The sequence below is a fragment of the Alnus glutinosa genome, chromosome 2 (genome assembly GCF_958979055.1).
Source record: "Alnus glutinosa chromosome 2, dhAlnGlut1.1, whole genome shotgun sequence".
In the NCBI taxonomy this organism is placed as follows: domain Eukaryota; kingdom Viridiplantae; phylum Streptophyta; class Magnoliopsida; order Fagales; family Betulaceae; genus Alnus; species Alnus glutinosa.
Window position 1 is genome coordinate 10,759,505 of NC_084887.1, and position 23,183 is coordinate 10,782,687.

The window sequence follows — 23,183 nt, forward strand, 5'->3', positions numbered from 1 at the left end:
TATCACACATAAGATCAGAGTCATAGGTCCTTATAATTTATAAAAGATAATTCGTAGTCGTAATTGGAATTGAAAAATTCATCTAGACTATAACATGTCAACCTTAACGATCTATTTTGATTAGGAGAAGCAGGTAGGGCTTCAGGTTGATATGTTGGTGTAAGTGCAAGGTAGTGTCATGCACCTAACGGTGACCACGTGAGTCATCATTCTTTCAACATTTTGATTAAGAATGATGTACGTGCACGACAACTTATAATAGTTACTCTAAATCCTTAGGTTTACGAGTTCCATCCTTAGAACGTGTGATCATGGGATGACATGGGTGAGAAGATTATGAACTCATATGTGAAGTGTAGGCCATTTTGATGTACAAAAATGCGATCAAATCACTAGTCAAAACTTCTGTGCATTGGGTGATTGCATGTAGCATTGTGGGAACACCTTCTTTAAGAAAGAATTAAAATCCTTTGTCAGAAAGAACAAAGCAATCTTGATGTAGATTTATCGAGGTTGATTATCCTAAAGCTCGGGCTTGAGTGCTTTCGGTGGAATTTACTAAAAATTAATTTGTGCAAAGTGAGATGAAAAACTCACAAGATACAAAAAGGATAAATCATGTAATTAAATCCGGAGTATCAAGGAAAAGAGGTAGTGAACTAAGTAATACTGTATTGACTTTGGTTCGTCTACGGAATGATTCCATGGAAGGGTAATATATAATAAATAAGTATGTCATGGGGATTGATTCATTAATTTGAAAATACATATTAAAGTGCAGTCACATTTGTTTAGTGGAATAAATTGTGATTAAATAGGGTCAAGTGAAATACTCAAAGCCCTTTTGAAAGCTAATTTTATTTTTTCCTTTAAGTCCCTCTTTGAGCTAATGTAAATTGATCAGTTACTATAAGCCCCAATTATGTATTTATTTATGTTAGATTATTTTATTTAATAAAACATGGCCCAAAGGAACATGATTCCTAAGTGTCTCATTACTTAGAGATGATTGAGCTTAATAATTAATTTCTAAGGACTTAAGCAATTTAATTTCTATGGGCTTAGGAATTAATTTCTATGGGCTTAAGCAATTAAGAGTTATGGGCTCTTGAAATTAATTTCAAATGCTTAAGTTGAGATAAATGAGCATTAGGCTTTAGGGATTAAACCCAAGCCCATGCTGGAAAAATATGTAGTAAAAGGATAAAGCAAAACCTATCCCTAGATACATGGTGAGATATTATCTCCCCATTGGTCGTGCACCATTGTAGTTAGGAGAAGGAGTTCAACTCCTCCTAAGGCTCCTATGTTCTCTTATCTACATTTTTTGAATTATCTCCTAACCCTATTATATGAGTATATCCAAGTCTATAAATAGAGGGCTATAGTGAAGTATTATTAACCAATTCATTACTTCAAGTTGTGAGTCCACACTCACGATCATATTCAATCATCAAAGAGAAGATCTGAAGGTTGAGTCATGAACACGAAAAACAAGTTATTTATCATCCAACATGAAAAATTTAAAGTCAACTAGCCCATATAGCCAAGGAGTGGTAGTTTATTATTAAACACGTTCAAGTAAGTACTTTAAACATGTTTGTTTAAATTATCTAACTTTGTTTATCTTGAAGAAAAATTCTGGGATCGATATTCCGTTGCGTCTAATTTGATTAATGCATGATCCCTAACATATTTTTCAAATACTGTTTTTCAAATATCAAATTCTACTTAACTTTTATCTAACTTTTTCTAGTTTTGTCTAAGATTTTCTAAAACCATCAAAATATAATTTTAAAAAACAAATTCTATTAGTATTCACAATTTTTCAAAAAATCACACATCCAACCGAGCCATAAAATTCTTCCACTATATTAGGGCCAATTTTAAACGAGCCTAAGATCTTGGCATTGGCTCCCTCGGTCTTTGACTTCTCGACCCCATGTGTGTTTTCTATATCACTAAGAGCAACTTCAGCAGATTAGCTAAAGCGACAATATTAGCTAAATTTTACTAATATTGTAGCATGCTCACCTCAAGCAAATTAGCTAGAGAGGTTAGCTAAAATGCATTTAATGCTACAGTGAATAACAATGTCTTGCTACTCACTGTAGCACACTACATATTTTATTGATTCTTTCATTCTTTCTTCTTCAACGCACCACCCCATCCCCACTTGTTCTTTCTCTATTTTCTCTCGGAAACTAAATCTATTTTGTTTAGCCAAGGAAATTTCCAAAACCTTATCCCCATCACCACCTCCCCAAACCAACACATTGCCAAGCGCCACCAACACAAATCCCAGATCACACATTCTCTAGTGTAATACCCAAAAAATAATAATAATGATAAATGACAATAATAATAATTAGCACATAATTAGTAACTAAGGCCTTGTTTGGAAAAGACGTGACCGGAAACAGAATAGTGGGCAATCACTATTCACATTTTTCTACTTTATTTTTACATTTTACATTTTCCAATAACAATCAACATCAAAATATTTCAACTTTTTCCACTTTTTATATCACATCAATAATTTTTTTTATTATTTAAATAAAAAAAATATCCACTACAATACAAAACTTTTTCATTTTTCTATACTTTTTCTTTATATCACATCTATCACTTTTTACTAATTCTAAAATTAACAACCAACTACTCTGTTCTGTTCATCCACTTGCCAAGCATACCCTAAATCTCACTTTATATAAATATACTTTCATTATTAATTTACTAGACTAATTATCCTTAACAATAAATAAATAATAAATTTTAAACCATGATCAAACGTTTGAAGTATCTTTGGAACGTTTGGTATAGACCCCTACTCGAACGTTCGAAGCATCTTTGAAATGTTCGATGTGGACCCACTTCCTTGCTCATAATAGTAAACTGAACGTTTGAGCACGTACATCGAACGTTCGACCTTGCCTAGAAATCAATTTTAACCTATTATCCACCTTATTCAGCCTTATCCCCTTCAAACCCTCGTCTATTTCAACCACCTCACGCCTTTCAGACTTCTCTACACCTCCATGCAGCCTTACTACCTGATTTCTTAAGTGAAAGAGAGATCCTAGAAAGAGAAAAGGTGATCTTGGTATGAAATAACTTCTTTGAGGTAAACTCTAAACTTGTTTTTTATGTTGTTAGTATCCTAATCATGTGTTGTAATGAGTGTTGGCTACATTCTATTGGATAAAATCACTTCTATGTAATGATGCATTTAAATAGGGATTCTGCTATTCAGAGGTCTTCTAGAAGATTCTGCACAGTCTACAAGTCAGACAAATCGGATCCCTTTCAGCCTTCCGGACGACGTGATATACCGTCCGGACACCCAAATGTCCAAAGCATCATCCGTCCGGACGACAAGAACTTTCCGTCAGGACCTTCCTCTGTGTCAAGAAGCTTCGAACTGCTCCAACTTGCATCCGGCCGGACGTTTCAGCAGCATGTCCGTATGACACTCAGTGCTCGACCAGCTATGAGATTTCTTTCCAAAACACAGATATGGGAAGATCGCTGCAATCGTCCGGACGATGTGGATTCCCGTCCGGACGAGCTCATCCATAAGGCAAGTCGTGCATTCAAAATTCAGACGTCCGGACATCAGCCTTCATGGTCCGGACGCGCGAGCTACTTATATGGAAATTGCGTGCATCTGATCAACCATCCGGACGACCATTCCCTTGGTCCGGACATGTGAAGCCTTAATATGAAAATTGCGTGCAGCTGAAGTGCGACCGTCCGAACGCGGCTCAAAACAAGAAAGAATTTCAGCGAAATTTTGGAAAGCCGATCGCACAGTTGTCCGTCCGGATGCCTTATGTCTACCGTCTGAACGACGCCTAGGTTTATCAAGCCAGACGCTCATTTGAACCTACAGCCTATAAATAGAGGTCCCTAGGCTTGAGAATTGCAAGAATTCGGTATTGAATTCCTTAGTGCTTAGAGAGTATATTGTAGAGTTATTGTGTTGAGTTAGTCTCTCTTAAGTCATTGTTGTGTGTGCTGTTGTTGCTCTGATCTGAAGTCTATCTTAGGGGTTGGCCCTATGGTAAATGATTCCATTGAATACCTTTTTAGGTAAAAGACCTGATTGGGAGGCGTTCGTGTTGGGTTACACATTAGAGTGCAAGGTACGACCACTGCATCAGGAGTATGTGAGTGCTACTACTTTGTAACTAGTCTTGTCTTCTGAATAGTGGATATCCTGGATTTGTCTGCTCATAAGTGATTTTTCTCTTAATTGAGTTTCCACTTCGTCAACAAAATATGTCTCATTTAATTCCGCATTTTGATATTTTGTTGCTCATATTTTTGCACACATTTGTTTATATTGGAAGTCATTTTGATTTTTCATAAACATATCATGATATGTTCATAATTCATCTCTCTTAAAAATGAATATTTTCTAAAAAGTTGGTAGCTTACACTCATTTTTCATTAACTCTCACTTTGGCATGATTTAAATGTTATTATTAAGCTATTTTGAGCCTTGGTTATGAGGGACAATGTTCTGGCAGCTTTGAGATTTTCATGCATTCTGGTTCCCCTCGAATGTTCGCAACATTTGACCGAATGCTCGACCTTTGCTGGGCAAATGCTTGACCCTGATACCGAACGTTCGATAGTGACTAGAAAGGGTTAATTAGGGTTTTGATGATAGACTTGTGACATCCTACATCGCTAGGCATGGGAATGAGAATGTGTTTATATGTATATTCGCATCATTCTTGACACAACGCGTTTTAAAGCTATGATGGTCATGAACCTATCAGAACTACGCAATTAAGCGTGCTTCTGCGAGAGTAGTATCTGGAGGAGTGACCTTCTAGGAAGTCTGGTTTTGGAGCCAAAAGCGGAAAAAATTGTGTCATTGGGGGTGGGTCGTTACAAATGATATCAGAGCCATTTCTCATCCTGAGATGGGGGGAGCGTGTACAAGCCCATGAGGGTCGCTAGCGGTCACTCGCTGCGATGCCAAGAATGGGGTGATCCCAAGAGGGTAGCCAATGGGGACTGTAACGACCCACCCTTAATGACAGAATATTGTCCGCTTTTGGCTTCCCCAAACCAGACTTCCTAGGAGGTCACCCATCCTGGTACTACTTTTGTAGAAACACGCTTCACTGCGAAGTTCTGATAGGTTTCATGGCCATCACGGCTTTAAAACGTGTTGTGTCAAGAAGGGTGCGGTTATACATATAAGCACATCCACATTCCCAGGCGATGTGGGACGTCACAGGGACACTGGGTCCGAAGAGGGGTTGATTGTGACGTCCCACATCACCTGGGTATGGGAATGAGAATGTGTCATATGTATATTCACACCCTTCTTAACACAACGCGTTTTAAAGCCCTAATGGCCATGAACATATCATAACTCTACAATTAAGCGTTCTTCTGCGAGAGTAATAATATGATGAGTGACCAGGGAAGTCTGGTTCAGGTGAGCCAAAAGTGAACAATATTATTTCATTGGGGGTGAGTTGTTACAAGATTAGAGGGATAAAGTTGTATTTAGGATTTTTATGTGCATGTTAGTATTAGGGTATGTTTCACAGTAGTGGGAGTTTGAAATGTCAAAGCCTATGGATGAGCGTTTGAGGTAAGTAAATACTTACAAAGCTAGTCTCATGTTAACGTGCAATATGTTAGTAGATTGAGCATGCTTTATGTTTATAATGATATGTCATGAGCCTACTAATTTTCATAACTGCTTTGTGATGGGTATTACTTATTTTACAATGAAAATTAATTAACAATATTTGCATCATATGACATAGTACACCGGTATGTGCGGTTGACAGTCATGGGCTTACTATACAGGCTTGACTCTATGGTCACAAAGGTTACTTTGAGACGATGATAATTGGCATTGGATCCAATGGTTGTTTTGTGACTGGCGCACCATTTACGAATGAGGTCACAGTAAATGGACTTGGTCGGGCTACTAGTATTACAAGTCACTCGGAATAGTGTCAACCCTGTCAAGAAGATGTTAATATCTTGGGTAGACCATATGGAGAATAGCTATGACCTTATATATATATAGTCATCAATTCTTCAAAATAAACCACCTTTTTGGCTGGTGTAATGACGGGGGCAATACACACCATTTTGCAAAAACCCACACTTATAATTCTATAAATATTAAATATTACCTAAGGCTCATTGTATGACCGGTCTTGTAATTATTTATTTACTCAGTTGTTGACTTACGCAATTATTTCTCTTCCACTATGAAACACCTCGGTGTTTTGCAAATTAGAAGGTTACGTGATGGTAGAGTGAGAAATTTGATAGGACGAAGACACCAAGCCGATGACTCATATTGTAGGGTTAGGGTAAATATAAGTTAATTATTATAGTAATGTCTATTTGGAGGCTTTTAGTCTATGATCGATGATACATGATTAGAGTCCCAGATCATGAATTCCGTTTCCACATGCCTTTTTACTGTAATAAATACAAGGGTATTCCTTTAGTCAATTACCAGTTACTTGAACTGAGGGAATCGCCAATAACTCTCAAAGTTAAGTAAATACAATTACCTAATTTTTGGAGTGTTACATTCGAGACCCCCAGGTCTGGCTCGCCCTTTACATCGCCATGGCTCATGCTGGCCTCACTTTCACCATCTTCATCATCTACTATGTTTGCAAACTCCTTGAGGAGTATCTCCACCCCATTTAATGGGCCACGCTCTGCTCCATCCCTCTCTTCTTCCACGAGCTTTCACCAAATCAGCCACACCCCGAAGATTAATCTCGTCGCTTATCAAAACCCAAAAATGGTATTAGGGCCAGGGAAAATTGCATGCCCGAGCTAACCGATACATCATATCAAAGATCTTCCAAAATCTTTATTATTGAAAAGAGAAAAAGATCTCAAAATAATGGTGTTTCGATATTTCTTGTTCAATGATAGAGCCATAAATTTACTATTGTAGAGGCCAATTAAAAATATGATAAACACAATTTAAAATAAAAAAAATATTGTTAATCAACTTCAACCCTTGAGATTTCACAATTAAAGTTTTAGAATGATGTTCTTCAACTACAATCCTTAGAGATTTAAGAAGACGCTCTTTGAGATTTGAAGTTTCATTATTAAAATCCAGCAGTGTATTACTTCCTGGAATGTCAACTTCTTTTCTTTTGAATCGACAATTTTTCATTTCGACATGATTCATGAATTTCAAATTTCAAATTAAATTACAACCCTATAAGAGATAATTAGTGTTGATAAACAAGAAATGAACAATCATAGAATAAAAACAAACATATATATAATTGTCTCTATGGAAATAATCATCGAATAAATCATATAATAAACTAACCATTGGGTCTATTCTTACGAAAAAAATATATATTAAATGATTGGTTAAGGCTGTTACATCATCATTGTGAAATAAACATATAATATATAGCATTACTTTCCAACTTTTTTCTATATATATACTTATATCTCTTGAAATTTTCAAGAAAATAATTTTATATTATTCTCTAAGCAGTAAATACTGCTTAATGCAACCAAAACAATATAACTCACCATAAAAGAAGATGGCTCACGAACAAAATAAATTTTCTTAGAATTTTTTTTTAAAAAAAATTGACAATTCTGCAGGGGCCATGTTAAAGATTTTCCTTATAAATAAATTTTTGTTAAAGGGTTTGTGGGGGCCACGACCCCCACTGGCTCTAATGTGGCTATGCCATTGTTCTTGTTGCAGTCGTAACCGTATTTTGTTTAGAGAAATGTTGGGCTGTACCTTGTCCCACCTTTATATGTGTTTTTAATTTTTAAACAAATAAAATAATAAATAAAATAAATTCTAACATATAACGGTGGGACAAGGGGTATACACCCTAACATTTCTTGTTTATCTATTTTCTCATTTATCTCTCTCCTTTCCTGATGCAAAATAACGGTATTGGATTAGTGTTTGCAACAATGTAATAAAAGAAAATGATAAATGATATTTACAAGAAAGTAGAATATATAATAAAAAATTTATTGAAATTTGTATAAAAAAATTTACTAGCTAAAATTAGGGGTGGGCAAAAACCCACCCACCCACATTGACATGCTCCCCCTGCCTCACCCCTAAAAACACGGTTTTTCTTTTATTTTTATTATTTTTTTTTATTTTTACGATAAAGGTTGCATTTTAACCAACCCATGCGGGGCGGGGCGGGTTGCAGAATGGAGTTTTAAAAAATCCTAGGGACCTGCCCCTCCCCACATGAAATAAAACACAAACATAAAAAACCCTACATTTCTCATTCGTCGCACTCTAGAATTTTCTCTCCACTCTTCTTCCTCCCCGAAAATCTCTCCCCCAAATCTTTCTTCCATTTCTCTTCACTCTTCAGCCTCCCCGAAAATCTCTCCCCAAAATCTTCCTTCCGTTTTGAGCCTCATAACTGACCCGCAGCAGGGATGGAATCTGCCATCAAGATTGGAGTAACGGACATCATGCGCCCACCATTCACATTCGGATTGACGGAAGCAGATTGGGCTCTTTCACAGTGGGGACTTTCACCAGCCCTCTGGTCGATCTGCATCCCTTGTGGCGAAACTCCTTCAATACACACATCCCATGGATCCGGCTGAGGCTCAAGTCCTAGATCTAAACCCTTTGTAAGTTTCTTTCCTCATTAGTTTCAAACCTTAGTGTTAGTTTCTTTCCTCGTTCTTTCTTCATTTGTGTTTAGTTGTGTACAGTTTGGTTGATTTATTTTTGGTTTCACACAAAAACCCGCACTACCCCGCTTAGCTTGCACCCTCGCCCTGCAACGGATTCCCCTTTTTAAATGCGGACTGCGGGTGAGAAATTTTCAACCCATAAGGATGCGGGGCGGGGGCAAAAAGGACGAAAATCTACCCCGCCCTGCTCCATGCACAACCCTAGCTAAAATAGAAAGTTGCACTATTTCATAATCTATTTTAACTAGGGCAGGTAGAGATGCTCTAAGATCTCGCCACGTTTCCGAGTCCACCCACTCATAACATCCCGTGAAATCCCACCAATCTTAAACGATCTATGGGCCGTTACTAAAAAACAGCCCATAGATAGTATTATAAAACCAAACCAACAAAAATAGAAAAAGGAAACACAACACACAGAACAGCGAGAAACATCCTTCATCTTCTCTTTCAGTTTCAGATCCTTCGAATCTCTCTGTGTCTCTTCCTGTCACGAGACAACAAAACAAAGAGAAGCCAAAAGTGGTGGATGGCAAAAACCAACAAGTACGCCTCTATCAACTTCAACCACATCTACGAGAAAAGCCCTTCCACCAATCCCAACCACAGCAGCAACAACAACACCAAGCCCACCAGAAACTCATCTTCTTCTTCTTCCTCTTCGCCCTCTTACTCTGCAATCTCGTCCCCCAAAACCCATGGCCGCATGTTGGTCCTGACCCGACCCACACCCACACCCACTCCCAAACCCGCCACCATCCCACCACCGCAGCCTCTCTCTCCACAGCCCCAACCCCAGCGATCCCATCAAATCCCAGGTCAGACCCCATCCGAATCCGGTTCGGACCACATTTCTCTTCGTCCGTTGGGGCATACCGGGACCAGTTCGCCGGTTTTATCTTCGGTTCCGAGTTTGGAGAAGGAGAAGCAGGTGGTGAATCCCGTGTTATCGCCGAAACCTGGAAAGTTTGTGCCACCGCATCTCAGGCCGGGGTTTGTGGGTAGAGAGGAGCGATCTGTGCCGGAGTTTGGCCGGGGCAGGGACTCGGGCCGAAACAATTTCGGGTCTCCGGTTAAGTACGGAGAGGATGGGCGGCCCAAGTCGGGTGGTGGGTATGACAGGATGAGGGAAGGTGAGTCGGATCTGGGGATGGTGATCAGGCCAAGGTCGAGTGGGAATCGGCCGAGTTCGAGCGGATGGTACGGTCCTTTGCACATTTCCCCTCTTTTTTTTTGGTTCCTGAAATTTGATCAATGATTATTGATTAATTAATCTGTGTCCTTGTTGTCATTCTTTGTTTTGTTTTATTTTCTTTGCATCTGTATGATGTTTTTGGCTACTTTTTGCACTGATTTTTAGTGCCGGGTGCTTTTCTAGCTTGGTTCACATTTTTATACTAGGTGGATGTTATTGTATAACATACTATTTTTCTTTGTGGGGTGTTTTTTTAATGGTGGGTAATATATGCTTATTTATTTCTTATAAAAAAAAAATATGCTTATTTGTTTAGGAGGATTTATACAAAATATATGGCATGAGCTTTTGTGGGACACAAATAGGACTTGAAACTAGGTATTTTTAATGGATCAGGATCCCCTACAATTTCAAAAAAATTTGTGAATCTCAAATTTCTTTGAAATCAAGCCGTTTTTCACATAGAAATGACGTAAAAAATGCTATATATTAAAGATATGGCATGTTAACAATGAAACAAAAAAAAAAAAAAAAATACAAAAAAATCTTTCCGAAAGGTTTTTTCTTACACTTTATGTCGTATAAAAGCTTTGAGCAAAAAACTGTTTTTCAATTTAGTAAAAAAGAAATGTCTTTTCAAAAGGGAAGAAAAAGTCTTTTGAATTGATTTTTTTTTTTTTTTTTTTTTTTTTTTTTTTTTTTGTTTCATTGTTAACATGTCATATCTTTAATATGTAGCATTTTTCACGTCAATAAAATGGAAAAAGCGGCTTGATTTCAAAGAAATTTGAGAATCTCAAATTTCTTTGAAATTTTGTAGGGGATTCTGATCCCTTTTTAATGGGGCTCGAAATGGGATATTGTTGAAATGTTTTTTCCGGTGTAATGATTGCAATTTCAATTGTTGGGAAGAGGTTAGGTTAGGAGACTAGAGGGCATGAATAAGAAAATAAATTTCAAAGTCATTAATGATATTTTCCATGCCTGTTCTGGTGACTGCCTTGAAAGGAATACGTGCGGCCAACTGTGATTAGTTGATCCATACAGCCAACCCCCAGTTTTGATGGGGATTGAAGCTTTGAGTTGAGTGTCATCAAAATGCATAATTTCACTATTATATCTTGTTCTGGAGTTGTATTCCTAGTGGATTGGACAATACATGAGGATTTGATGAATATTCTCTGTTGGTATTGATTGAGAGAACTCTTAGATGTTGCATGCTATTGCAGTCGTTATGGTTTAGTAGACAAACATGAGTGGCTGTGATCTTTACTTTGGCTAACCCTACGTCCACAGTATAGGTCATGTTCAGGTAGATATTAAGCTGAGCTGGTCTGGGTATGAATTATGATGTGTTGTGTTAAACCTATATCTTTGTGTCGGTATATGGTAAAATACGAAGAAAAAAGAGAGATGTTGACAATCGACAGGTTTCTGTGGCCTATAGACTTGAGAAGATGGAATTGTAATGTGATGAAAATATGATAGATAACCTAGATACTGTACTTATATGAAAGAATGAGGATAAGAGAGACCTATATAATTCAGCGGTTGTATATATGGGTTACTCAGTTATGATGTTTGTTAGGTTACAGTCCTTTTAGCAAAAGGTGGATGTGCTTGAGTTGCAGAGTTTCTTGTTTGCATGAGTTCTGTTTGATGTACAGGTTGGAAGTTGATGAGGAGAAGGAGGTGGCAGATGGAATAAGGATAGATATGGGGGGACTTTAGTAGGATCAAGATGCAGTTTCTTTGTGATTAAGGTTGTGGTTTTGAAGGGAAAAGTATGAGATCTATGGTGGTATCAAAGAAATGATAAGATCAGAGATAATTCCCATTAGGCCTCTGATTTTAGAGATGTGGGGTTTTTCCAGCTGCAAATGAGGGGAGTGAATTAACATTACTGGAGAGAAATAAGGAATTTAATGAGGATGATTTATTGGTGCTTCATTTGTTTTTTGGTCCCTTGAGTTATTCTTGTAGTGACTTGGTTGAAATTTTTGTTTTGCACCTAACAACTATTTAGGGTTTGGGGAACTGATATTTAACCACTAGTTTCTTGGGATGCATCTCCGATTTTGGGCCCAAATGAGAAAGACAAGTAATGTAGTTGTTTGAGGTTACCAAATTAGAAAAAAGTAGAAAATAGGTACCACTTCCCAAGCAGCCCCCCAAATCATCTATGACCTTATAGTTTTAATGTAAAACATTATCTAATGTAAACATTTTCAGATGAAAAAAAAATCCTGATTCTCTGGTTTTTGGCACCCTAAAATTTTCGCTGTTTTGTTCACACTGAAAATGTAAAATTATTAAAATTCAGATTTCCAAACAAAGTTTGCTTAAATAGTCCCAGAGTCTTCTTATCCTCGCCCAACTTAGCATACCCATATATCATCTTAGTCCAAGAAGTCCCATTTTATCTCAAGTATTTCATCACACATCTTCTGAGTATACCTGATTTCCCCACACTTTGCAAACATGTCAACAGTTGAGTTTCCCACAAATACTTAAGAGAAACAACCAAGGCAATAAAATTGATCATCATAGTTTTGATCTTCATTTTTTATTCTTATATTGCTATAAATTATTTTATGCTGGATAGCTCCCAAAAGAATCTCAAAACTATGAAGAGAAAGAAGAGGCAAATGACTTGATACCACCCCACTCATCAACGACATTATCAAATCTCTTAGAGGCTATTGACTCAAACTTATACTTAGCCAACCTACCTATAAAAAAAAAAAATTTAGCCAACCTAATAAAACTCAAGCCCAGCATCCAGAACAACCGAAATGTGCAGTTTAGTCACACGATAGAGTATTCAAAGTTCAATGAAAAATAAATCATATGAACTTTGTGGATGCACCATACTTGCCCTTTTTTTTTGGCATCTTCAAAGATTGTCAATCGAGTTCCGGTGTAATGCCATCATTGAATGAGTGTAGGCGAATTGTGTTTGAGAGGGTTTGCCTCTATGTTGGGTTGGGTGGGTGTTTCATTGGCGAGGGGTGACTCTGGTGGGGGGGCTGAGTTGGTGGAGGTGTCCGGCAGGGTTTGGTGTCGACGGGAGAGGGAGTGATGCCTGAGGTGTGCTATGGTGTGGGTGTTTAAAGAAAGGGGGTCTGAAGAAGAGTTGCTGATGGGAAATGTTTTACGCCTTCAAAAAATATAAACCATTTTATAAAAAACAAGAGGGCGTTTTACATTTTGACTAAAAATGTTTTTCGATTGACCAAGTCCAAGCACAATCAATATCGAAAATGTTTACGGAAAATGTGTTACATCGAAACAAATGGAGCTTGGACATGGCTCGAAAGATTACTTGGGGTTATCTATAATCTATATATTGAGTCCACTACATTTTATACCAAGTTTTCCACATCATAATCTGAGTTATGCTTAGGAGGCATCATTTCTCCTGACTTCCTCCCTCCCCGTCTTTCCTTTTCACCTTTTCTGGTGGGATGCTTTGCTGTTTCCCCAATCAAATTACAAAAGAAATGTCGATTTGGCAATAAAAGATGAATTAATATTTTTTTTTGATAAGTAATAAACTGGTTTTATTAAAAGCGTTAGGCGCCTCTAAGTACACCAGAAGTATACAAGAGAAAACACCTAACTAGAAAGCGGAAAATGAATAAGAAAATCACCAAAACTGAGCGAGAAAGGGGACACAAAAGCTACCGTCCAAAGATACAAAGTATGAAAAAACGAAGCTAAAATATCCTCCAAGGACCTCTCCAAATCTTCGAAACACCTATTATTTCTTTCATTCCAAACACACCAAAGAAGGCATGTCGGTACCATCTTCCAAATCACAGCACTCCTCGGCCTTCCAGATGTCCACCAACAAGCAAACAAGTTAAAGACTCTCCTAGGCATAACTCAAGACAAACCAAAACGAGTAAAGAGAGCACTCCACATAGTGTAAGCCACATCGCAGTGAAGAAGGTGATCCACCGATTCCTCATTTCGCTTGCACATGCAACATCTATCCACAAAAAATAACATGCCTCTTCTTGAGGTTATCTATTGTAAGGATCTTACCTAGAGCCGCCGACCATACAAAATAAGTTGCCCGCATAAGAGCCTGAGTCCACAACACACTCTTCCAAGAAAAGTGACTCCCCACAGAGAAAGCCAAAGAGCTAAAGAAAGACCCGACCTTGAACAAGCATTTTTTTGAGGAGACCCACCATAACCTATCTTCACTACCTCTTCTTACATTGATTGAGTGCAATACCTGGAAAAAAGAAGCGAAGACATCCTCTTTAGAAAAGCTCATGCTCCATTTATTAGAACCACCCAAGAGCTCCAAATTATCCGCAACAGAAGCATCCTTCGCACGAGCAATTCCAAATAAAGCAGGAAAAGCTTCCTTAAGAATTGCATCCGTACACCACGTATCATGCCAAAATTTGGCACTAGCCCCATCCCCCACCTCAAATCTATAAGGGCCCAAGAATTTCTCCCACAACCCTACCTCAAGGCACCTGTAGGCTCTAAGGAGCACCAACCTCCCCATAAATTGCCAAACTTGGAATCCACTGCAATTCTCCACCAAGCTTCTCTCTCAATCCCATAACCCCGCAACCATTTGCCTAACAGAGCCCTGTTAAACATCACCAAATTTCTGATACCCAGCCCGCTTCCTGAAATTGGGTTATAAACCTTAGACCAACTCACCAAGTGATATTTGAACTCATTACCATTCCCTCCCTATAAAAAGTCTCGTTGTAGCTTCTTAATGCGAGCACCTACACTTGCCGGGAGAGAAGAAAGAGACAAAAAATACTTGTGTAAGTTGGCAAGGGTACTCTTGATAAGGGTGACTCTACCTCCCTTTGAAAGGAATAACCTTTTCCAGTTGGCCAACCGACGTTCAGTATTCTTGGTAACACCATCCCAAATATGAATAGATTTATATGAAGCCCCAAACGGAAGACCTAGATACTTCACCAGCAGAATGGCAACCCCACATCCTAAGATATCGGCTAAACTTTCCACTTAATCTACATCGCCCACAGGAATTAATTTTGACTTGGCCAAATTAACCTTCAAGCCCGAGGCAGTTTCAAACAGAAGAAAGAGACTTCTAAGATATTGGCGAAATTATCCGCAATGTTCTTGAAAGAGACTGCGAGGGTGAACTCCCCGACACTTATCGACCTTCTCCACCACCCTTGTGTCCCACATTATAAGGATGCCCCCTGAGGCCCCACTAGAATCCAAGGTACACCAGTCTATATGATTGCATCTCCATAAGCTGCGCACAACGTTGTGTGTAAACTATGAAGCTTAGTTTCTTGACAGTAAATAAAATCCACCTTCCAATCTCTGAGCAAATTACTAACCCTTAGACGTTTTCTCCTCTTGTTCAACCCCCTCACGTTCCAAGAAAGAATTCTTGGTTTCATAACACAACTGGATGCCCCCTCGTCTTCCTTTTACCACGGCTGGAACAAGAGCCTATAGCATCGTAATTGATTGAGCTCTCCAAATTCTAGACTGATCACCCAGCACTTCTAGACGACGTTCCTCTTCAAGAAATGTTAAGAGGGCCATCAATTGCAACTTATGATCCACATACGAGATTCCTACAGTGGGATAAATTTCATTAGCACATTGAATAACCAAATCAGAATGCCCCGAAAGACCCCCTGAGGTTGGGGAATAGGTATTTAGAGGAGGCAACCTACCAATATCAACTTCTCCTACCACCTCTTCCGCAACGCACAAGTCCAACCTACTGCTAGCTTCTTCAATACACTGAGCTCCCTCTTGAAACATTACTTTTGAACACCCAATTGGCAAGCTGGAACTAGGGTTGGCATAACGGGTTATCGCGTCAAGTTTGGGTTGACCCGCCAACTCGATTAGGCCAATCCGAACCCGACATGATTAGCTAAACGGGTTGGGTGAACCAACCTGTTTAGCTAATCGGTTCATAAACGGATTATAAACTGGTCATAAACGGGTTGGTGAGTCATAAACGATTTGATTCGTTTATAAACGTGTCATAAATGGGTAAATCCGTTTATGACCCGAACTCGTTTAACCTAAACTTAAACCTAAACCCTGTAACTTCGTGTCCTATGCGTGTCGAATTCGCGGGTTATGTCAAAAATTGCCTATCCTAGTTGGAATTAGCCCTCTGCATAGACCGAGCAAATTGAGAAAGAACCATCGGCAACTTCAAACCAGTCGACCAAGATGCAGAAGACCCAACACCAGCAGTCACGGAGCTGAGACCCAGAGACCACGGCCCAAAATCTCTCACCTCGACCATCGGAAATTGCAAACTCTCACTCACCGGCGTCATCTGAAGCATCACTTCACGATCGTCGGCCTGAACCACACTCATCGACGCAATCTGCTTTGACTTGACCCTCACAGGTGTCTTAACAGCCATCAAATCCTCGTCGAAATCTCCATTGGAAAAGGACCCACCGCAAAAGGGTAGCTGGAAAGCCCCAACAGACTACTCACCACATCACTCACCGGGAGAGAACGCACCAAAGGAGGTAGCACAGATCCCCCAGTAGACTACAACGTGCTTGGATCACCAGGCTGACCCGCGTCCAAATATTCCAACGAATGGGCCGACTTACTGTGACAGTGGCCTTCCCTTTTGGGTTGGGCTATTGACCCACACCTGAATCCACCAACAACTTCTCATTAAAAAAGTCTTCCTCTTGGGCTTAAAAACCTTGGTATTGGGTTTAAAAGCAACGGTGGGTTGCTTCGAGGTGAATTTTCCTCTAGGATTGGGCTGAGCTTTATGTGAATTTAGCTTATGCTCCCTGCCCAGAAGCCCATCCACAGCTGAGTCCAGCCTCATCAAACAAACGCCTACTTCCTCTTTTAGCTTCAGCAACGTCTCCCTTATATTGGAGAGTTGGAGGCTTTCACCAAAATGAAAGAGTGTCAGAAGCCACCCCTCCCGTCACAGCTTGCTTTTCAGAGACCGTTGGACCACACTTTGAAGTGAAAACCATGGAAATCTTCATCGGAACCGGAATTACTTCCACCGGAAACTAGGTAAACTTTGCCGGAACTTTCACCTTCCTCTTGCTGATCGTCGGAGCTTGGATAGACTTGTCCGTGGAAACTCCCGCCGAAAGTTCTCTCACCCACTTAGGCACCTTGGCTACTTGCCCTGGACAAACACCAAGACTCTCCTCCAATTGTGGCAATGTCTTTTAGGGGTGTAAATCGGTTTGGTACCCGGTAGGTAATAACCGATAATCGGATCTACCGGAGCGGTTACCGGTTTTAGCAATTATATATACCCAAATATAATCAGTAACCGGGTATGTATGTATATATATATATACATACCACTGATAACTCAGTCAGGACAACAACGCATGATCTTCAACAGAAGATGATTGTTGTTCTGGTCCTAATACATATTTGTATTGTTGGAAGGGTCTTTAGAAGAGGATTCTCTAATGGAACTATGGTTGAGAGGGGCTGAATTGGAAGCACATGCATGTCTAGGGATGACTTAGACAAGCTTCCTTGCTATGACTACATAGCCAAAGAAGAGAGATGCAGCCCAGTGGATTGTTCAGTTTGCTTGGAGAACTTCAAGATGGGTGATTAGTGCAGATTGTTGCCCATGTGCAGGCACAGTTTTCATGCCCAGTGTGTGGATGAATGGCTTTTGAAGACACCCATTTGCCCAATTTATTGAACTGGTGCTGAATCTTGGAAGGGCGGTCCGGTTTCAAGGAAAGGGAGTAGCCATTTTAGTGATCTCAGTGTTGAGTTGAGAGGGAGCCAAATAACAGGAAGCAGCCATTTCAGTGATCTCGCTTGCTTCTTCAGCTGTATCCCAATCAAATGCAATTCATGGCGTTTAGATGCTATCTACCATTCCAAGAGCACTACCTTTGGATCTGCTATATATATATATATATATATATATATATATATATATATATATATATATATGAACCGAAATTATCCTCCTCATCTTGAGATAGAATCGAAATTGTCTTTAAAAAAATTCATTTTTTTTTTTTTTAAATTTCAGTACCCTGTCCTGGTAACCGGGCATCAACTGGGGTAGCCGGTTATTACAAACCTGGTTAATCGGCTACCCAGTTACTAGAGCCGGTTGGCGATTTTGGCCAACCGGCTACCCTGGAGCTGGGTACCGGTTTTAGCCAATAACTAGTAACCGGCTCTAGGTTTTCACCCCTCATGTCTTCATCAAAACCTCTACGTAACTCCTGCTTCCCCTCACCGCTTGAACCTCTAGCAGTGGCGCCACCAATCTAACTTCAACTCTAAAGTGCTCGTTAACCAAACGTAAAGCCGAGCCAAAGAGATCCCAGCCTTTGTTGCGTCTTCCTTCTGGAATTGGGACCGCGCCACTTTTCCTTCCACCGTCATGTTCCTCAACCATCAAGAAGCCACCGTGTCTGTCAAAGCAGCACTGAACAATGATCTGGGAAAACCTAGGTTAAGCTTGATTCCAAAAAACCTGAGAGTCTTCCACTACCACCAGCTCCTCGAAGATGCGTACCAACCAAGCTATCTCGTCTCTATCCATAAGAATAGTCCTCAACTTTCCTTTGCAATTTTCACGGAAGCGGACCCCTGTTTCACCTTCAACTACCACCAATTCAAAATCCTTGGATTCCACCAAACATCTTCTCGAGATCGACATGATTCCACTAGAAGAAATGCTAGAACCTGGACAAAAGTAATCCTTTTCTTTGGGTCCTGACTCGTGGATAGAAAATGCTTATCATATATTTTTAGGACGAGAATGCCACAAATGCAGAATATTTTTTGTTCTTTTTCTTTTTTCAGAATTGATTGATTCATGAGATAAATCACAACTTTATGGTTGGCCCCTGTATTTGATAACATACTCTATAAGTTTAGCTTTTTTTTACTATGGAATATGGTTCTCTCAGTTAGTGTGATTTTCTTAATATATCTATCGCTGTGAGCAATGGACAGATTTGTTGATAATCGACTTCTTTCTTGGGAATCACTTGATAGAGCAGATGGACACCCCAATAGCGACCAGCGGCATCTTTTTGTCTCTGTTACTCGCATTGATTTTCAGAAGAAAAAAAGGAATTTGGATTCATGGAAATGACCAAACCCAACCAGTTGCTTACCTTTTCAACCCCAGGTGATAGGATTTGTATCAACTTTTAAAGTGTTGTATTGAAAAAGACAGGCTTAAACGACCACGTACTTTTTTGATTCCTGGCCATTGGCTCTCTTATACAGGTGTCAGTGAATGTAGAATCAACTTCTTGTTTTTGTTTTTTTTTTCCAAGGCGCGAGCATCTTGTTTGCTTGCTGCCATTTTGATTGTTCTTTTGTCTTCATCCTACACTAATGATGCTTCTTGTGTAAAAAGATTTAATGCGTTGCATTATCTATATCAGTTCTTGGACTTTGTTTAATTTAAATATTGGCATATGTTTCAATATTGGAGTTTATACACAATAATAAGGCCTGAATTTATACCATCTAATTACTTGTTTTGGAATTGGACGGCAAGGATGAGATGGCCAGGATCCTACCCGTAAATCTCGACCTTGCGATGAACCAGCTCGACAAGCATTAGTATCAGTTAATTTTTCATGTGTTTTGCAATTATGTGAATGGTTTTTCATTGAACTTTAAAACACGTTGGTAGGTTTTCTGCATTGAAGCTTTGTGCCAGAAAAGGTTAGTTTAGTGCTTTTTAGAGTTGTATATTGTTTGCGGTACTCGATGAAGCTTAGAAAAACAAAAGGAAATTCTATCGCTACATATGAGTGTTATCAGAAAGCTGCTGACATTTCACCTTTGGTTGCGCGTGAACTAACCCCCACTCCGGTAGATTAACAACCTCAGCAATCTGCCAGTGCCAGGGAAATGTTAGCCTGCCCTTAACAGTAAAAAATTTGCCTGCCCAAATGCGAGTCGGGCATGAACTGCTGATCAGGCGATGTTCGATCTCAGTCCACACAAGTATTCTCTACAGTGATTAATCCGTAATACTTTAAATAATTTGTTTCTATTACTGAACCAATTTACCGAACTAGGGTCTTTATTTTTGAGCTAACCAGGAACCTAGTTGCTGCACCTTGTGTGTGTGTGTTTCCTGGTTGCTGCACCTTTATTGTGTGTGTGTGGAGCACTGCGCCCATCGCCATTGCGGGTTGGGATGCCACACGTCCCGACTTGTCAAGATAGCCTAAAGTTGTGGCCTAACGGGCTCATGTAGTTCAGCTCATCCCGGCAAGGCCTCTTAAATCGTGGTCTCGTGCACTCAGCCTCAACCGAATGAGCCTCTTAAGTTGCGATCTCGCACACCTAGCCTTGACTCAAACCGATTGGGCCTCTTAACTCGTAGTCTCGTGCAACCAGCCTCCACCTCGACTGAATGGGTTTCTTAAGTCACTGTCTTGCGCACCCGGCCTCGGTCTCAACCGACTAGGCCTTTAAAGTCAAAGTCTCGCGCACCAAGTCTCGGCATCGACTGATCAGGCCTCTTAAGTCACGGTCTCAAGCTCCCAGCCTTGGCACCTATTGATTGGTCCTCTTAAATTGTGGTCTCGCACACCCAACCCCGGCATCGACTGTTTGAGCCTTTAAAGTTGCAGCATTGGGCACCCAGCCTCAGCTCCAACTGATTGGGTCTCTCTAAAGTGGCTGTCTCGTGCACATAACTTCAGCACCGATCGATTGGGCCTCTTAAGTCATGGACTCGTGCACCAATTCTTTGCAATGATCGATCAGGCCTCTAAATTTGCGATCTCATGCACCTAGCTTCGACTCGACTCAGCTAGATCTTAAGAAGTAGTCCAACCTGCGCACTTAGCCTCAGCTCGACCTGGCTAGGCCTTAAAAAAGTGGCCTAACGCACACGCTTAGCCTCGTCTCAACCCCTCTAGGCCTTAAAGACGCATCCTAACCCTCACAGCTCAAGTCATCCTCGCCTGCACACCTCATGGCGCAACTTACCTGTTCATTGTAAGCACAGGCCCTGCACTTGACATCAAATCATCAAAATCAAAATAATGAATCTCATTTGTGGTCTCACACTAAGTTTTTAGCTCAACTCCCATTCCAGCTGACCAAGCCCCCTCAGCTTTGCCGCCTCTAACATATTCCTACCAAACCATAGGTTCGCTCAAGACTTGCGATTAATAAGAAAGGCCAATCCATAAACTTAGTGTCAATAAAATAACCAACCCCCTACGAGAGTGAAGGATATCTTGAAAAGGGCCAGCGAAATGGCACAGAAAGGGGACTGACTTGTGAATAGCGCTTGAAAAAGTTTCAAATGACAACTCTACCTGTGGGCAGAAATCAAATTCCCGATACTCAACCAATTAGACTTGTCGGGCATGAGAACGAAGAGCAACTTATGTGGATAAAAAGAGGCCTAAGGCCCAAAGCCTAAGACCCAATTGAAATAAAATCCCAAAATGCTAGTAGGAAGCCTTGGATAAAAGACCCCATCATCTAAAAAATTGAGGTATGCGCCTTCATCTTTAATCACACATTCTTTTCATTCCATCTCTTTCTTAGATAAAATTATTGACTTAAGTATCGAAGGCTCCCCCGCTAGCCTAAGTCGGCACTACTTTGACGGTTATTTTCTTATTTTGCAGGTGCACTGTTGTCTAGTCCGGCTGCATAATCAATGCCATATCACTAAACGAACAATCTTACCGAGTTTTGAAAATATTATAGACCGACTTTGTGTTTCTACTAGATTGCAAATTTCCAGGATAGTAATCAACCAAATCCAGATTATGAGTTTTGATAATAACCTAAACTTATTTTGTGATTACTTTATGCCAAAGAGGATTAGAATAAGCCTCACCAAAAAATTGTTTGTGTCAAGTGGCAATAAAAAGATGGTTGTTACCTGATTAGAATGGCTAGGTTCGAGAATGATATTAGAATCAGCCTCTCGAGGAGTGTGAAAAGGACCAATAAATATATCATATATATTCGATACCATATCTTAGAAAGCCACACATAGAAACAATGTTCAAATTCAGTTTGAATATAAGGTTGAAGACAAAAATAAACAAGTGAAATCAAACATTCAATGGAAACTATAATATGGGAAAGTTTCGTTGAGTTGTTAATTAATTATTAGATTTTATTGCTCGTGAATATGACAAGGAAAATAACATGATTAAATGTTGTGGTAGGGACAATATATCATATAGTTTTGTAAGATTATTTTGTCAAAAAGTTGTTAGGATAAGATCTAATTTGTGCTTATAGCTAGCATTATCAGACAAGAAAACTACTTTAACAAAGAAATTTGAAGCATCCGAGAAGACAACTCCCCACTACCTCTCAATCTATGGAATAAAGAATTAACAAGTCCACCATTCAGAATTCACGTACTTTAATTCATTGTGTATAAAAGAAATAATTAATTAGCAGCATTATGCGGGAAACAGTAAATCACCAAAAGGCAAACTAAGAAAGCAATCTATACATCTGTATGTTAATCATACAAGGAGAAAGAAGAATGAGAAGCTAATTACTCATTCGTAATCGGGCTGGATCTCTCTTGTGTTGTAACATGATTAAATGTTGTGGTAGGGACAATATATCATATAGTTTTGTAAGATTATTTTGTCAAAAAGTTGTTAGGATAAGATCTAATTTGTGCTTATAGCTAGCATTATCAGACAAGAAAACTACTTTAACAAAGAAATTTGAAGCATCCGAGAAGACAACTCCCCACTACCTCTCAATCTATGGAATAAAGAATTAACAAGTCCACCATTCAGAATTCACGTACTTTAATTCATTGTGTATAAAAGAAATAATTAATTAGCAGCATTATGCGGGAAACAGTAAATCACCAAAAGGCAAACTAAGAAAGCAATCTATACATCTGTATGTTAATCATACAAGGAGAAAGAAGAATGAGAAGCTAATTACTCATTCGTAATCGGGCTGGATCTCTCTTGTGTTGTGCAGAATCTGCAGATCAAGAAACAAGACTGAAAAGAAAGGGAGAAGAGAAGGTGGGACGAGTAATTAGGGGAAAAGAAGGGTTTTATTTTTCAAAAAAAAAAAAAAAAATTAGCCCCAAACGACACTAAATTTAAGTTTAGAGTCGTTTTTGTAAGTGAAATGACTCTAAATGGTTAGATTCATTTACTGTTCAAACAAACACTAAATTCCTTATTTTTTTGTTGTAGTCGTAGTAGTAATTTTTATTTTTATTTTTTTTTTAAAAAAAAAGGCAATGAAGGAAACTAAT

At 39.3% G+C, this 23,183-nt stretch overlaps 1 protein-coding gene across 2 annotated transcripts; it reads left to right on the plus strand.

Moving 5' to 3' along the window:
• Positions 1 to 9,107: 9,107 nt before the first annotated feature.
• Positions 9,108 to 19,362, plus strand: LOC133861022 (uncharacterized). Of its 2 annotated transcripts, none has more exons than XM_062296719.1 (2): positions 9,108 to 9,921; positions 18,946 to 19,362. In XM_062296719.1, coding segments are annotated over exons 1-2 (672 nt in total). In that variant the 5' UTR covers positions 9,108 to 9,250; the 3' UTR covers positions 18,947 to 19,362. The 2 variants fall into 2 exon arrangements, with proteins under 2 accessions (XP_062152703.1, XP_062152702.1); XM_062296718.1 differs by having other exon boundaries at positions 9,109 to 9,921; positions 18,899 to 19,362.
• Positions 19,363 to 23,183: the final 3,821 nt, after the last annotated feature.

What these genes read in the sequence shown, in the direction of transcription:
- LOC133861022 (XM_062296719.1), top strand. Translation starts at nt 9,251, where the DNA reads ATGGCAAAAACCAACAAGTACGCCTCTATCAACTTCAACCACATCTAC.